Source organism: Berghia stephanieae, chromosome 2 (genome assembly GCF_034508935.2).
Source record: "Berghia stephanieae isolate SIO BIC M18660-M18661 chromosome 2, UCSD_Bste_1.3, whole genome shotgun sequence".
NCBI lineage: Eukaryota > Metazoa > Mollusca > Gastropoda > Nudibranchia > Aeolidiidae > Berghia > Berghia stephanieae.
The window spans coordinates 37,785,785-37,803,470 of NC_088361.1; the positions used below are offsets into that span (position 1 = coordinate 37,785,785).

The window sequence follows — 17,686 nt, forward strand, 5'->3', positions numbered from 1 at the left end:
TCAGACTATTGAATCCTATTTGCGAACCTTATTCTACCAATAGCAATACCACTATTCTGAAATCCATTGCAACGAATACACCTACCAGTGTTTGTCCCTTTTACATTTACCGAATCATGTAATGCTGAGTAGTTCTATCATTTGCGAATCTTTTTGAACCAATATGCTCTATGATAACATAACAAAATAGTATCACATAACATGGTTAAAGGCTTGATAGTATTATTATATCCTTTGATGTTAAAAATACAATGTAACAATACTAATAATAATAATAGTAATAATAATAATAATAAGAAGAAGAAGAAGAAGAAGAAGAAGAAGAAGAAGAAGAAGAAGAAGAAGAAGAAGAAGAAGAATCTTCATTGCCCAAATAGGCAATTATTGTTAGGTTACAGCTCTTGTAATATAGAAAAAAGTAATTAAAATAGTAGTAATAATGATGATAATAATACTGATAGTAATGATGATAATAATAAAATAATATTAATATTAATAATAATAAGAAGAAGAAGAACATGCTATCATTAATCAATTACTCAATCAATAAATGGTCTTATTGAAATCTTAGATAATACACCCTCGGTTGTTCCCAGTTTTACAACTGTCTGGGAACATGCATTCTTTGTTTCAAATTTAATTTTATTCCACTAGACAATGGTAAGAAACATAAAGAGTTTTGTCTAACATTAGTCTTGCATCGAAGTAAAGTCTATACATTGTTATTGGTGGTATTACGATTGTTGTTTGTTTTTTTTGTGTGTGGTTATTAATGGTATCAGTATATTTTTTTGGTTCCATTTACCATTTTTTCCCCATTTTCATGTATGGTGTCTTCAAATTGTGTGATTTATTGGCGAAAGCCTAAGATTGAATAAACTTTGAAACTTTGAAAACTTTGTTAAAACTGTACAACGACTGGCAACCAACCGAAATGCTTCATTTGAATCCCCTAGTCTAAAGAACCAATTTATTGATTGACACACTAGATTGATAATATTGATTCATCCCAATTCAATTGCCTTTTTTAACAAATACAAATGTAATACTAGACTATGGATAGATAGAAAGCTTTAATGTTTCAAAGAATTCGCTTGTGGAATTATATTAGATTCAAAACAAGAATGCCAGTTCTTTGAAGAGTTTTAAAACTTCGATCAACCTCGAGTTGTATTATCTAAGATTACAGTATGACCAGGAATGTTTTCTTATTCGTTACCCTTAATGATTCATTGATGGAATTGATAAATCTCTTTGTAATTTTGTATCAAATTTATTTCATGGATACAATCCTAATTTAAGCCTTTAGCTACATAAAAATACGTTATGTTATCATCATCATCATCATCATCATCATCATCATCATCATCATCATCATCATCATCGTCATCATCATCACCATCATCCACCAACATTATCATCATCATCATCATCATCATCATCATCATCATCATCATCATCATCATCATTATCATTATTATTATTATTATTATTATTATTATTATTATTATTATTATTATTATTATTATTATTATTATTATTATCCACCACCACTACCACCATCATCATCATCATCATCATCATCATCCACTACCACCACCACCACCATCATCATCATCATCATTATCACCGTCATCGTCATCATTAGGCCCAGTGTCATAACCCCAAAAATCCCCTCGTTCGTTATGATTGCATACGACGCAGAGACTTAAGAAAGATCCCATTGAACTCATGCTGTAGGATGGCCTGAGGACTTCGTCTCTAACACTATACATACCATGTCTTTGCTATCTCCATTCCACGTTTCACATTACCATCGTCCCCTCCACCAAGCTTCACTAATCTCAAACACCCTATTATTTGCCGCAGGTCATTAGTGCTTCTGGCATCCTTTTCCAACCCAATGTTGTGTTATGAAGGACACTTGTTTACAAACTGAATATGTCACCCTAAAGAAGGGTTATACGTTTCCTGCAACAGCAATATTATATCGTCAAAACCATCCGTATCGTCATCATAATGTTCATCATCATTATCAACATCATCATCGTAAAAATCATCATCATCATCATCATCATCATCATCATCATCATCATCACCATCATCATCATCATCACAATCATCATCCTCATCATCATCATCGTCATCATTGCGGTTCTCGTCATCTTCATCGTCATCGTAAAGCTATTGTTGCCGTCGTCTTTAAAAATGATAGATTAATTATAAATCTTTAAAAACCTCGATTCGATATATGAATCAAGTACTCTAACAAATTAACTATCGAAAACCGCAAACTAATATGAAACTTCTGTAACCAATCGTCTTAAAACGGCAATAAATCAGAGTTAACCTTATACCCTGAATCCATTTTTAAAGTTTATTAACAAACTGTGACTTCTTATAAAATTCCCTCATATAAAGAAGGTCCATTCTTTTTTTTTTAAACTTTGAAATACTCAATTTTTCTAATTCTGGCCATATCCTCTTTACACTCAATTTTCTTCAGCTAGCTGATTCCGTCGATAACACCGTATTCATACGGTGGGTCACAGGTTTAAATCCTGAAAAAAAAATATCCTTAACGCATTGATTAACAGCAGTGGTTTTCAACCATTACTCTTGGTAAAATGTAAAGGGCATTTTATAAATATAAAAAATGGCTTCGGGCACATGAGGACAAAAAAATCATAAAGTTATTTGGAGGGGGGGGGGGGATCTATTTACTTTCATATCATTTCCATCAAACACTCTTTTACAAGCCACAACAAGACAGCAAGCTATGATAAAGACCATAGCCCTTGCTGACCACACAACTTATTCACAGAAAGGAGAAGAGAACTAAGGATAGACAATCAACCATTGTCTTGACTGAGCGGTCAAAGATGATAGATGATTGTGTAACTACGAGATAAACAAAAATGGATAAATCGCAATATTGGTGTTTATCCCGCTATCAATCAAGCAGTGGCGTAGGGCCTTAAAGGCTATTAAGGCTAAGCCACAGGTTGTCATTGTCTTGATAATGTGTAAGAATTTAACAATTAAAAGTCACACTTTTAATTTTCTATTTCACAAACAATGAAATTCATTGTTGACCTGGTGTTAAAAAACCCTTACAGAGCCTCAAAACTTGAACCAATCACACAGCTTTGAATTTACTACAGCTCGAGTCGTACTCGTGCCCCTGACCAATCAGTACAGCGTGTGGCTTTAAAGGTTGAGAAGGCTTCCAGCAAGGCCCTCTATATAGTGTTCCAGGCCGGGAAGCAGGTCCGGAAAAGGGATAGAATAAAAAACTACCAGGCCGACTTTTTAAACATTTTTATTGACTCCAGCATATTTAAAATGTATCACAATGTTATTTCAATATTTTTCCACTACATCATATTGTTTTGAAATAGAATATTATGACCGAAAAACGGATTTGAAGTGAGAACTATTTTACATCTCCGCCGCTATTATTTTAACTAAAGGTATCGCATACGCAATCAGGCCTACGATCATTCCGCCTTTTGTATCGCTATTTCTTCCCCGTTGTTCCGCCATTGTTCTGACAACAATGCCTTGATCTGCTAACAAAAGAAAGTTTGTTTCAACTATTTACGGATCGTTGCCTCTCTACAAGATGGATATAAAGACGTCTAATTCCCTTTGAGTGTTGCTCTCTTCAATTTTCAGCGTATCCCAAACAAAGGTGAGTTTTTGTCGCGAGTTTTGAGTGTAGAGTGTGAGTGTGACGAGTGACAATGGGAATGACTGGTAAAAATGGAATGCGAGTTTGGATTACAAAGAGAGTTTTATCTAACTCACAGCTGACTGTTAAATGAAAAAGTAGGTAGATAGACGTCTTAAATGAAGATCAAACTTCCGAAAGCTCCTACATCCCCGGTATTCTTGTATTTTATAATGTTCTAGAGTACTATCTAGATAGTAGGCGGTTTGGGAAGGGGGAAACTTTTTTTAAAAGTTTGTCTCCCCCCTCCCAAACTCCCTACTAGAACATTATAAAAAAAGTTTCCCCATTCCCATTGAAACCCCCTACTAGAACAAGAATACTGGGGATGTAGGAGCTTTCGGAAGGCTTCCCGTCAATCTATCTTACTTAGACTAGGCAGTTCGACTGCAAACGGGGCTGATTGTGTCCCAACTCTCAGCTAGCCCATGCCATAGTGAAGTTGTGACTGGAAATTGAGGTGGACGTCTTAAAATATGACGTAACATTTTGGCAACACTCATATATTTAAAACCTTTAATTAATCTATTATTATTATTATTATTATTATTATTATTATTATTATTATTATTATTATTATTATTATTATTATTACTGTCTACGTACACGGTAACTGGGCACCTATCACTATCATTCGTTTACTGCGTCTTTATCTGTTTATTGTTTGTTTTTGTTAGTTTTTTTCCCTCTTTTTTGTTACCTATTTTTGTTGTTGTTTTTCAAAAAAATTTTACCATGATGTTTAAAAAAAAACTTCGATTTTAATTTTCTAAAATTATCTATTTATTTGAGATCAGTATTTGTGGGCCTTGTTTCTTAATGGGGCTATGTGGTCTAGTGGGCAGCTATGTGGTCGAGCGGTATGACACTCGCTTTTTGATCGGAAGGTCCTTGGTTCGAGCTTCGCTTGGCGATAGTTGAGTCCTTAGAAAAGGCTCTTTACTCACATTTTCTCACCGTACTCAGGTTTAAAAAAATGAGTATCTGGCCCTTAACAGCGTTGTCTCTGTCCGAAAAAATTGTATTATCGCCTAACTGGCGTCATGTCTCGTTCTCCATGTTACGTGTTGCTGTTTGTCAGAGACCCCTTTTAAAGCGCTTTGAGCATGTTTAGTGGAGATTGTACTATATAAAAGCTCAATTTAATTTTAATGAATTTAATTCGTACTTCCTTACAAAGGGGTAGGCTGTCCCATCATTGTTTATATTTATTCACCTTATCTACACCATTCACACTACACATCTCTTATTCGTCTTGTTTTGTTGATAAAGGGGAAACCAGAAACGTCCACAGTATGTCTTCGTCTAATAAATTGAGGCTTACAATTCAACACTTATCGTTATTTTTTAGATGATGTGTAATGTGTACATGTATCTTGTAGTCCTGCTTAAAACAATTGACATTAATCTCTACCCTAATTTCAAATGGTTACTATAAACTAATGTATCTACCTTTTATTTTTTTTTCCCCACAGTATTTGATAACCAACAGTTCGTTCCATGATGGTGAACAAGTGCTGTGTCCCTGGATGTGACAGTAATTATTACAGACTTAATTGTGCGCCAAAAAAGGCATCTTGTTTTGAATTCCCGAAAGATGCAGAACAAAGGAATTCATGGATTAGAAAAATTCCCCGGGAAAACTTGGTTGTGACAAAGTTTACTGTTGTTTGTGAAAAACACTTTCAGGAAGATGATATTATACGTTTTAAAGTCGTTCCTGAAAAAAATGGACAACCACAGAAAACTGTTCGCAGGAAGCGTTTGAAGTTGAAAGCTGGTGCCATCCCATCAGTTTTTCCAAATCTTCCCTCTTACCTCACTACTACCCCTTTGCCTCAAAGGGAAAGCCCCAGGAGTAAGAGACAGAGACTTGAGGAGAGAGAAGAGGAAAGTTTTAACGTTTTTTTAGAACAAGATAAAATTTTAAGTTTTGAGCATTTTAAAAATGAAGTGTGTGGATTTCTGCAAAAGTGGAAATATAATGATATTTGTTATACTTTAAAAAATGATTCTGTATATTTGTATGCCACTGCATCGACTGATTCGGATGGATTAACGATTCCTTTTAGTATATGTGTAAAAAATGATTTGAAACTAGATGTGTGGTTAAAAAATGTTCTTGTTTGTAAAAATGACTTGAAATGGATAATTCCGGACTCTAAGCTGTCTACTTGGAGCCAGTTAGAAAATATTTTAAGCCATTATTCTGCAACAGATTTTACATCTTCCTATAATTCAACATTTCATCAGGCAATTAAATTGTTGAATGTCTGCAGAGACAAAAATAATGATGATAGTAATAACAAAGTTTTTGATTTTTTAATTGATCAGTTAAATTTGATAAATCTGTCTCCATCACAGCGTAGATTTTCTGCTGAATGTATGATTGCTTCTTTTTGTATTTATTCAAATTCCCCGACAACTTATCGTAAGTTAAGGGATTCTTTACTTATTCTTCCCAGTGTGCGATATTTACGTTTATTATCTAGCACTGTATCTTTAAAATCAGGTCTGATTGCCAATGATTTTTTAGTGAATGAAATTAAGTACCTGTCAGATAAAGATTTGTATGTTAATCTTCTTATTGATGAAGTTCATGTCAAGTCGAAATTATCCTACAGAGGGGAGCAATTAATTGGACAGGCTACAAATGATCCTGAAAATCTTGCCAAGTCTATGCAATGTTTTATGATTTCTTCTGTCATGTCTAATAAGAAATTAATTGTTGGAATGTTTCCTGTTGTAAAGATGACTTCAGATTTCTTGTTTGAAACAACAAATGATGTAATTTTTAATGTTTGTAAAGCTGGATTTAATGTCATCAGTGTCATTTCTGATAACAATAGAATTAATCGAAAGATGTTTTCTTTACTGACTAAAGACTCAGAAACTAAATTTTTTATACCTAATCCTATTGACAATTCTCTCAAGATTTTTTTATTGTTTGACTCTGTTCATCTTCTCAAATCAATTCGAAATAATTGGTTGAATGTTAAAAACGATAGTCAAACTTTTACTTTCCCCAATTTAGATAGTGAAGTCATAGATAGCAAATGTATTTCTCATGCTTCCTTTTCTGATTTAAAGCATTTATACAGAGTTGAAAAGTCCCAACTTCTAAAAGAGGCCCCTACCTTAACCTGGAAATCACTATTCCCACACTCTTTAGAGCGTCAGAAAGTCAGTTTAGCCCTTAAGATATTTAATGAAACCAATATTGCTGCTTTGAAAACCTTAGGTCCTCATTCAGCTTTCACATCTTGGGAGGGTACTGTTAATTTCTTGACTATAGTTTGTCGTATAATTATATGTCTAAAGCTATTGCAAGTGTTCTACAGCTACGACAGTCTCAGTCATTTTTTGGAAATGTATTTTCTTGTCTCTATTCAACTTGTAACTACAAACTGTTTTCAGTTACTTTTCTTTTATCTATCACCTTACTCTCTCTCTCTCTCTAGTGTTCTCTTAACAAGCTTACATACACAGCTGTTCTGTTTGTTCAGTCGTGCTATACGACTGAGTACTTACGTACAAAAAGGGTGTTAGCATATCCCTGGGCCATAATGCATGTTATGGGGTAACCATCATCAATCTATATTTTTTCCTGTAAATATCTTTCGTCACCTATTTTGAAAGATGATATTTATTTCCCTCGTAGTAAATCTACCTCTCTGAAACATCCATGGCAGGGCCTAAAGTCTTGGTATTATTTTAACTTGTCTAACATCTTACTTACCACTGAGCACTTATATGACCTTAGCAGTGAGCATGGAATAACCCGCGTAAAAGTAAAAAAAAAGGAAAGTATAAGAATTCTCACTTTTAACTTTTATACTACTATTATTATTATTACTACAAAGTACTCTATATGGGTAACTTGTGTAACTTTAGCTAAGTCGTTATTGATATTGAAATGAACGAACTTATAAGCGTTAATATTATTTAGAAATAAGATCCTCTAACACTTAACACGTCTTTAAATTGTTTTGTGCGCGAAGAGCTGCACGCCAGCGTACAGGTAAACGATAAAGTGGACAGCGGCGAAGTCGGCCTGTTAGTTTTCGTCCCTCTCCCACGCTTCCTGGCCTGTGCTATATAGAGGGCCTTGCTTCCAGCCATATTCCCACGGTACAACCAGGCGATGCATTTCACGTTTGCCGTGTGCTATGACTATGGACATGAAGAGGCATCTTGACTTTGAACTGAGTCATTGTGGCTTTCTTACTAGCAGCCACATACAATGACCTAATTATTCCATTAATGGCAATGGTGTTGTACCTGTTACCCATCCCTCTTCGACGCGTGTCAGGCATGTGATATTGAATTCCCCTTGTCCCTTTTAACTTGAGTGTGAGACTGTATGTTATGTTTATTGATAATTCGAGTGTTAATCTGATGTGTGCAGTGTCTGTTTTTAAAATTTTAATTAATTGCTATTAAGTGTGACGAGTCGCATCTATTACCTGTTGACTATCAATACCAGTTCTTTGAATAGGGAAAATAAACTTTTGATTAAAAGTCTCGGCCCTCATCAACCAAATGATTTTGTACTCACTATTAAAGACGGGAAGCAGAATCGGTCATTTGATAAAGATTTGTATAGTCGTTTTCCTTGGCTTACGGTGAGAATAGAAAAGAAGAGTTTATTTTGTTTCAATTGTATTTTGTTTGGCGATAACAGCAATACAGAATTGTCTTGGACAAGAAGTGGATTTACCTGTTTGAAAAATGAAACACAGGGAACATTGAACCATCAGAAGTCCAACTTACATTTAAATATTACCACGAGATTGAAAACCTTTGATACTGTTCACATAGGTGCACAGATTGACAGCGGCTATCGCTTATCCTTAGCCAGGCATTAAGAACAAGTTACAAAGAACATACAAATTTTAGGTAAAATAATTGAGTGCATCAAATGTTTCTCTCTCTCTCTCTCTCTCTCTCTCTCTCTCTCTCTCTCTCTCTCTCTCTCTCTCTCTCTCTCTCTCTCTCTCGCTCTTATCCATAACTAAAAGATACTATGCGACAACACATCTCTGATCCAGCCCCATGTTCCTAAATGACCAGGCTACGCCGCTGCAATCAAGTATACATTATGATAGAGGGAGCATGAAGCACAAAAATAGCAATGCAAACCAATCTTTTATGCATATAAACAGACTCGCACTACGAACAAAGGCACAAAATAAAATCAAAATCAAAATATCTAAGTGCTATGTAGGGACTGATCGTTTTAGCTAAGAAACAATGTCCACATTTAATTTAATTCAAATGCCGCCTTCTGAAAAGACATGTATTTAAAAATTTGGCCAGAAAACTCGTCCTTCAAATATCGATCGATTTAAATGACCTTCATCTTGGCAAAAACTTTCAAACGTGGGACCTCGCGAAGTCCGAGTATTTTATTTTTTTTGTCAAGATCAAAACAAAGTCCCAGGCATGAGAGTTTTTGTCATGACGAGGGTCATTTAAAACAATCGATATCTGAAGGATGACTTTTCTCGTCAATATTTTTTTTAAATACGTGTTTTTCCAGAGTACCTGAGTTATCTGGTTAACTGGCGTATTTCTCTATATTTCTCCGTCAAACATTCCCAACGTTGCGTTTCATAATGCGATTTACTTGGATGTTAGGCCCTTCAGAACCAAATTTACCATTCGCCTTTCGGATGTCCCTTTGGAACTAGAACGCTTCTTCTTCTTCTTCTTCTTCTTCTTCTTCTTCTTCTTCTTCTTCTTCTTCTTCTTCTTCTTCTTCTTCTTCTTCTTCTTCTTCTTCTTCTTCTTCTCTTCTTCTTCTTCTTCTTCTTCTTCTTCTTCTTCTTCTTCTTCTTCTTCTTCTTCTTCTTCTTCTTCTTCTTCTTCTTCTTCTACTACTACTACTACTACTACTACTACTACTACTACTACTACTACTACTACTACTACTACTTCTACTACTACTACTACTACTACCACTACTTCTTCTTCTTCTTCTTCTTCTTCTTCTTCTTCTTCTTCTTCTTCTTCTTCTTCTTCTTCTTCTTCTCCTTCCTCTTCATCTTCTTTATGTAAAAATCTCAAGTTTGAGGACCAAACTACATTGGATTTTAAAATAAGGAAAAAATAGAATTTGATGAAGACTTATTGAACATATCATAATATACTGAACTTTGATACTTATTAAATATGTCACTGAAAATCACAATGATATCAAATGATTAAAAAGATCAGAGTTGTCAAATTCCGCTGCATCCGATGGTAGACAATTTATAGAAGGTAGGTAGATGGAATTGATTTGAGTGTTTGATCTTCATGGGGGAATTGTCGTCCGATATAATGATACATCTCTGATGTAACTAAACACTCATTTGCAAGGAAGGTTTGGGTGCGTTAAAAATTATGAAAATCTCCTTTGCTGATACAACTTTACATATTCTTACTCGTTCGATCGTACTTGAGTGCAATGGAGTAACGTGGGTAAAATGAGTTATTAAAGGTCAAAACAGTAATGTGAGGCAAGAAATCATAATGACGAGAATTAAAGGGTCTGTATTATGCGTGGAGACGTGCCAGATGAAAACAGAAGATAAAAATATCGCAGGGATCCAATTGATACGACATTCACTGTCTGGATATCTCAGTGCCCCCCCCCCCTCTCTCTCTCTCTCTCTCTCTCTCTCTCTCTCTCTCTCCCTCTCTCTCTCTCTCTCTCTCTCTCTCTCTCTCTCTCTCTCTCAGGAAGACGGTGGATGTCGTATCACTTGGATCCCGGTTTGACTACTCGACTCTGTGGTATTTTGATTCTCTGTTTCCATGTTACAGTTATCCGCCTTTATTCCTCATCATTATTGATATAAGTACCTACCCGCTTCTCACTTTTTTGAAAGGCAACGTAGCATTGGGCTCACTACAAGCCGCTATGTCGAGGAATTGTATTACACGCCTGATGTATTGAATGTGTCTTTAATAATAGTCGGAACATGGTAAATCAGCAATGAAGCATCACATTTTATTCTTTTTTTTTATTTACACTCACTAACTCTCACTCAATCCTCGCCGGAGCCTTCTGGCACTTGAGCCGATGCAAGGGATCAACTCCTGGTCCGGTCAGCTGCTATTCGTGGGGCCATCATGAGAGACAGACCTCTGCTTTAGGTCCCCTTTCATGATGCGTCTCCACGTCTCTGGGGGCGGCCACGCTTCCTCTTTCCTTGGAAAGTCCATCACAGAGCTTTCCGTGTCAGTGTTTCGTCAGGTCTTCAACAGACATGCTCTGACAATTGCCATCTTCCCCTTTTAATGAGAATCTCAGCCTCCGCTCTAGCTCCCGGCCCTCATTTTAGATTGTATTCGGCCAGAAGAACTTGAAGATTTGTCGTAAACGTAAACATTTGTTTTGGAATATGTCGAGTTCCTGGATGAAACTTTCTGTGATCTTCCAACACTCTGATCCGTAAAGCAAAACGCTCAGGGCATTAGTCTATAAAATCTTCATTTTAGTGCTGGAATACAATCCCGTTGCTCTCCAACTTTTTAAGGGAAACAACTGCCTAGTATTTACTCTTTTTGAGGTATACTTTGCGGTTTAGGCTTGAGGTAACTTTTGCCCGATTCTTCATTTCAAGGATATATACATGGGCATATGGTACAGAGAAAAATTTATCAAAATTCAAAACATGTTTTGAAATTCGTCAGGAAAACATGAAAATACTAGGCTAGCATCATATACCTTCAAGTCTTCTATAAGATCAAATTCAAAGGCTTCACATTCAGATTTGGTATTTTTAAACTTGTCGTCATAATGGGCCTGCTTATCTTTAATCTTGCATTTAAGGTTCTCTTCAGCCAGCATGAGGCTGAAACTGTTCTGTCATATTGTGTCTGTGTACAAAACCCCTTTTACTAAAATATTTTAAAATAATTATTTACAATTGTACTTTATACGGAAGTTTGTACTCCTAACATAATTTATTCACAATGTTCTGGGGAGGAATAAAGTGAACTTTTAAAAAAGGAGGCACGATGATCGATATCTGGAGGACGCGTTTTCTGGACAAAATTTTTAATGAAAACCAGTTTGCTCGATTTTTTTAGAACCACTCAAGGGTTATAAAACGGTCACATAATAATCGGAGTACGAATATTGGATCATCTAAAATTGACGTCAGAAAGAGCCTCAAGCAAAACCACTTTGTATAACATTTGTGGTTTGTTTGTTTTGTTTTGTTTTCTTGTTGTTTTTCTTTCTTGTTGTTTTTTAGGGGGAGGGGTTCTGTTTTGTTTTGTTTGTTTGTTTGTTTGTTTTTGTTGTTGGTTTCTTTTAATTTTGTTTTTTGTTTGTTTGTTTTTTTTTTTGTTTTGTTTTGTTTTGTTTTGGGTTTTTTTTTTGGGGGGAGGGGTTTTGTGTTTTGTTATTTGTGTTGTTTTGTTGGGGTTTTTCGGGGGGTTTTTGTTTGTTTTTTGTTTTTGTTTTTTGTTGTTTTTTTTTTTTTTGTTTTGTTTTTTTTATTATTAACCAGTAAAATGCCGTACTCTGGAAAACAAGCATTTTAAAAGTTAGCCAGAAAACTTGTCCTTTAAATATCGATCGATTTAAATGACCCTTATCTTAGCAAAAACTATAAAACCTGGGACCTCATTTAAATCGATCGATATTTGAATGACGAGTTTTCTTGCCATAATTTTTATTACGTATTTTTTCCAGAGAACGGCAGTTAACTGGTTAAGAAGCCAGGATATCACGTAAATGTTTTGTCTCGCAGAACCAATAAAAGTCTTCTCCGTCTTGTCATTGCTTTCCTACGATAGGCTCCAACCGTGGCCAAGAATTAATTATTACGTTTCCTGAACAATATTGGCGGACATTTCGATTTTTGTTATCCCTTTTAATCTACTTTACGTCTTGACATCTCTCGATCTGGTCGAATACAGCTATAGACGCCAAGTCGAATGAAACATAACCACGCCCCTCGGACAGTCATCAAAATGTAAACAAGAGCAGTGACAGCAAAACATAGCGAATTTCTCAGATATGACTATAGTTTGTGTGTGTTTTTAGTAAAATACCCACCGTTCTATCGTTTGATCAATACTACTCAGATCTTTGTTATTTTTTTTTTTTTGCCATCCACGTTTATGAGTAATTCTCACTTAACTGTATCAACCACACTATAAAAGTTCAAGGTTACACATAGTTTTGTGTGTTAGTCCGTTAAACTTCCCGATGGCAATGTTGTAAGCTTCTAAGATAAGAGCATACGATCAAGAGACAGTATGCACTTGGCTAAGAAGCTCATAACATTGCCATCCGGAAGTATAACAAACCAACACACAAAACGGTGTGTATCCATGAATGTTTATAGTCAGGTTAATACAGTTCAGTGAGCATTACTCATAAACGCGGATGGCAAAAAACAATAACAAAGACCTGAGTGACGTCATCTTCGAACTATCAATAGATAGTATGCGCTTGGCTAAGAAGCTCATAACATTGCCATCCGGAAATATAACGGACCAACACACAAAACTGTGTGTATCCATGAACATTTATAGTCGGGTTAATACAGTTCAGTGAGCATTACTCATAAACGCGGATGGCAAAAAACAATAACAAAGTCCTGAGTAACGTCATCTTCGAACTATCTATAGAACCAACACAGTAAGCTATGTGAAACCTTAAACGTTTTAAGTCTGATTTAGAAAATCTTGTGAGAACTTATCACCCAACGGGCGGTTTAAAAATAATAACAGAGAGCAGTGAGAGAGGTTGATTTCATTCATCTTATTGTTTATAAATAACCACCGATGTTCGTCCGAGTGTGCTTAAAAATGTGTCACAAATCCCATGTCTTCATTGATCAACAATCTACTGGTTAAATTGGCTTCAACAGTCATGAACTTCCCTCGTTATGATGCGTAGTTACTTAGTAACTGGCTCTAAACTGTCGGAACAATGGCGGACGCCCTTATGAAATATTTTTCCGACGAGCATAAAAGTGTATCCAGAGGAGAAAAACATTATAAATATGATCATGTTTTTACTTTTATACATTCTGATCACATGACATATGAAAAGTTCTAGCCAGCATGAAGAATAAAAAGTACCGATTTTCTTTGTTTAGAATCACGCTGCTCGCCATTGCTGGGCGACGTGACATCAGACTATTGAATCCAATTGACAGAAGAGTAAGACATAATTTCGTTTTTCGTTTTATTGTATTTTATACCAACGAGGGTCGACTCTCCCTTTTAAAAAAAAAAAAGGTCGCATTAAAATGGTTGTCGTATTTATCAATGGCAAATCTCGTGATCTCAGCACTACACCGTTTTTGTATTTACTAACTAAACAGCAGTGCATGTTAGTTGAGACAGGACAGAGTAAAGCACTAGTTTAATTTTGACCCTTGGCCTCAATTCGGTATAGATAGAACGAACTTGACGTAACTCAGCTCTTTCTGATTGTTTTTTTGCCAGCCATTTTTATGAGTAATTCTCACTATCAGACTATAGATAGTATGCAAATGACGTCACTCAGGCCTTTGTTATTGTTTTTGCCATCCGCGTTTGTGAGTTGTTCTCACTACACTGTATTAACCAGACTATAAATGTTCATGGTTACACAGAGTTTGTGTGTTGGTCCGTTCTACTTCCGGATGGCAATGTTGTGAACTCCTCGGCCAAGCGCATTTTATCTATAAACGTTTAAGGTTGCACATTGTTTTGTGTGTTGGTACGTTATATTGATAGAATGAAGATGACGTCACTCTGGTATTTGTTATTGGTTTTTGCCATCCGCGTTGATGAGTAATTCTCAGTGAACTGTATTAACCAGACTATAAAGGTTCTATGTTACACAGGGTTTTGTGTGTTTGTCCGCTATACTTCCGGGTGGCAATGTTGTGAACTCCTTAGCCAAGTGCATACTATCTATAGATAGTATGCGCTTGGCTAAGAAGCTCATAACATTGCCATCCGGAAGTATAATGGACATATTTAAAAAAAAAAAGAAGTATGATTAAAATCTTTTTGAAAATGTCTTTTATTCAGAGATAACAAAATCGGAATCGATTGAGAGGCAGAATATAAGATTTCGTCCGGAATTACAAAAAGCAAAAATACTATATTTATTCTTCTCAATGGATTCAAATAAAAATATCCACTCCACCCCGCCCGACATAATACCGGATTGAGGCTGTGGGATACATTTTTTTGCACAGACTATAGATAGTATGCACTTGGCTAAGAAGTTCACAACATTGCCATCCGGAAGTAAAACTGGCCAACACACAAAACGGTGTGTAACCTTGAAGGTTTATAGTCTGGTTTATACAGTTTAGTGAGAAGTACTCATAAACGCGGATGGCAAAAAACAATAACAAAGACATGAGTGACGTCATCTTCGAATTATCTATAGAGTAGGGAAACCTTTCTCCTTCACCATCAACTCCTACTGGACGAGGGTATTGTGTGCAAAATGCCTTTACTATTAGCATAACGTCTACTTGTATAATCGCTGGAGAGATTGTTGTTTTGTTGGGGTTTTTTCTCCCGTTTGTCTGTTTGTTTGTATATTGTTTGTTTGTTTGTTTGTTGTTGTTTTTTTTTTTTTTGGGGGGGGGGGGGTTGGGTTTTTTTGTTGTTACTTTTGTGTTGACAAGATGAGAGTTGTTTTAATTTCAATTTTGTGGTCGGATCGGAAGGGTCAAGGGTTCGAGACTCGCTCTGAGCGACGCATTGTTGAGTTCCTTGGAAAGGCTCTTTACTCACGGTACTCTGTCACGGTACTCAGATGTAAAATGAGTACCTGGCCGCTAACAACGCTGTCTCGTCACTGTCCGCAAAAATTGTAGACTAGTGTCTTCTAACAGGCGCCATGCCTCGTCCTACTTGTCAAATGTAACTGTTGGCTATTACTAGGGCTGGCGATTAAAATAGTTGTCGCTCTAGTTAACTTTAAAAATCAACAGTTTACCCTCACAAGGATTTAATAACACTTCAAAATTCTTAAAATTATTTAATCTGGCATCAACTCTTATTTTCAATAAATTTTATTGAGACGCAAATGGAGTTCTGAAAATTGGAGACAAAATTTCGTAATAGTTGGCAAGTCCTCATTCAGACCACCTTCAAAATATCCAAGACCTTCTATATAGATAGAACGAAGATTACCTCACTCAGGTCTTTGTTATTGTTTTTGCCACCCACGTTTATGAATACTTCTCACTAAACGGTATTAATCAGACTATAAAAGTTCATGGTTATACATAGTTTTGTGTGTTGGTCCGTTATACTTCCGGATGGCAATGTTGTGAGCTTCTTAGTCACGCATTCTATATCTATAGATAGTTCGAAGATGACGTCACTCGGGCCTTTGTTATTGTTTTTGCCATCCGCGTTTGTGAGTTGTTCTCACTAAACTGTATTAACCAGACAATAAAAGTTTATGGTTACACAGAGTTTGTGTGTTGGTCCGTTATACTTCCGGATGGCAATGTTGTGAACTCCTTGGCCAAGCGCATTCTATCTATATCTATTGCCGTATTGAAGGCCATACGTCGCCGTCATAGTGTGGGCCTAGGCATGCTGTTGCTAACAATGGCTATAGCGTGTCCAGGAACGATAAAAGATGCCAAGGTGTCTTTCTGGCCAAAACATGGATCGATGAATTTATAATTATACGGAACTTTCTTGCCTTTGTAGAGGTACATTCCCTATCCTTGATTAGTTATCTGTGGAACACGTATAATACAATACAAAGCTACAGCAACCTATTTATTAATGAACAAGAATGAATATAATGGCTTCGAAAAATAACAAAATATCAAACACGGAACGTTTCGGTCTCAAAACCCTTATTGGGGTGTTTTTATTGGGGTTTTTTTTTTGGCTGAACAAGGGTTTTTAGTCCGGAACGTTCTGTTTTTGGTATTTTGATCTCTTTCGAAGCTGTTACGTTCATTTTTGATTATTACTTTTTACATTCCACGGCTTTTAGCAGATGCTTAGTGTCACAGTTACATATTTATCACTTTGAGAACGCAACTTGTTTTGATTCCATTGTCGTAATGGAGGACGAAACTCTCAAGCAAGTACAACATATTTTCATTGACTTATGTTTGGTAATCAGACTTGTACAAATATAAATACAAGTAACAACATAAATTAACCAGAGTCGTGCGGCAATGTGGTCTAGTGGTATGACATTCGCTTTCGGACCGGAAGGTCCTGGGTTCGAGCCTCGCTCGTCGCATATTTGAGCCCTTGGAAAAGGCTCTTTACTCACTTTCTCTCATGTGTAAAATGAGTACATGGCCGTTAACAGCGTTGTCTCTGTCCAAAAATAATGTAATATCGCCTAACAGGCGTCCTACATGTTAAGTGTTGCTGTTGGCTAGGGGCCCCTTGAAAAGTCTTTGAGCACGTTTAGTGGATATTGTGGAATCTATAATCTTAAAAAGAAAATAGCAATTGTCACTCTTTGGATAGGATGCTAGTCCATCCAATACATTCCGCCAGATCTAACAAACTCAGCAACCCAATCATATTGGACAAAGGGAATCAGAAAAAAAAAAGATCTCGACCTCACCCGGGATCGATCTCGGTTTCCTTTACATGTGAAACGATCGCTCTATCAACTTGGCTATCCGGACCCGCATATAGAAGGAACGATGTTGACGTGATTCAGATTTTATTATTGTTTTTAGACACCCAATTTGGTTATTAGTTCTCACTAAATTAGATCGATCAGATTAAAAACGTCCACGGTTACACATAGATTTGTGTGTTGGTACATTATATACGGCTGGCGGATGTTGTGAGTATACTACCTAAACGCATAGCAATACAGTCACCCGAGGTCCCAAGTTTAAGAGGGCTTTGTTTTTTGTTGTATTTTTTTTTGGGGGGGGGGGGGTCATTTAGATCGATCGATATTTGAGGAACGAGTTTTTTGGCCAAATCTTTAAA

The 17,686-nt window shown here is 36.2% G+C and overlaps 2 protein-coding genes across 2 annotated transcripts in view; both read left to right on the forward strand.

Moving 5' to 3' along the window:
• LOC144964822 (octopamine receptor 1-like) overlaps positions 1-17,686 on the forward strand; it is a 120,256-nt gene that overhangs the window by 11,390 nt on the left and 91,180 nt on the right. The window lies entirely within an intron of this gene.
• On the forward strand, positions 3,243-7,833 carry LOC144964821 (uncharacterized). Its single transcript, XM_078899476.1, has 2 exons — positions 3,243-3,694; positions 5,209-7,833. Exon 2 carries the CDS (start codon positions 5,234-5,236, stop codon positions 7,280-7,282), a length of 2,049 nt encoding a protein of 682 aa, XP_078755602.1. The 5' UTR covers positions 3,243-3,694; positions 5,209-5,233; the 3' UTR covers positions 7,283-7,833.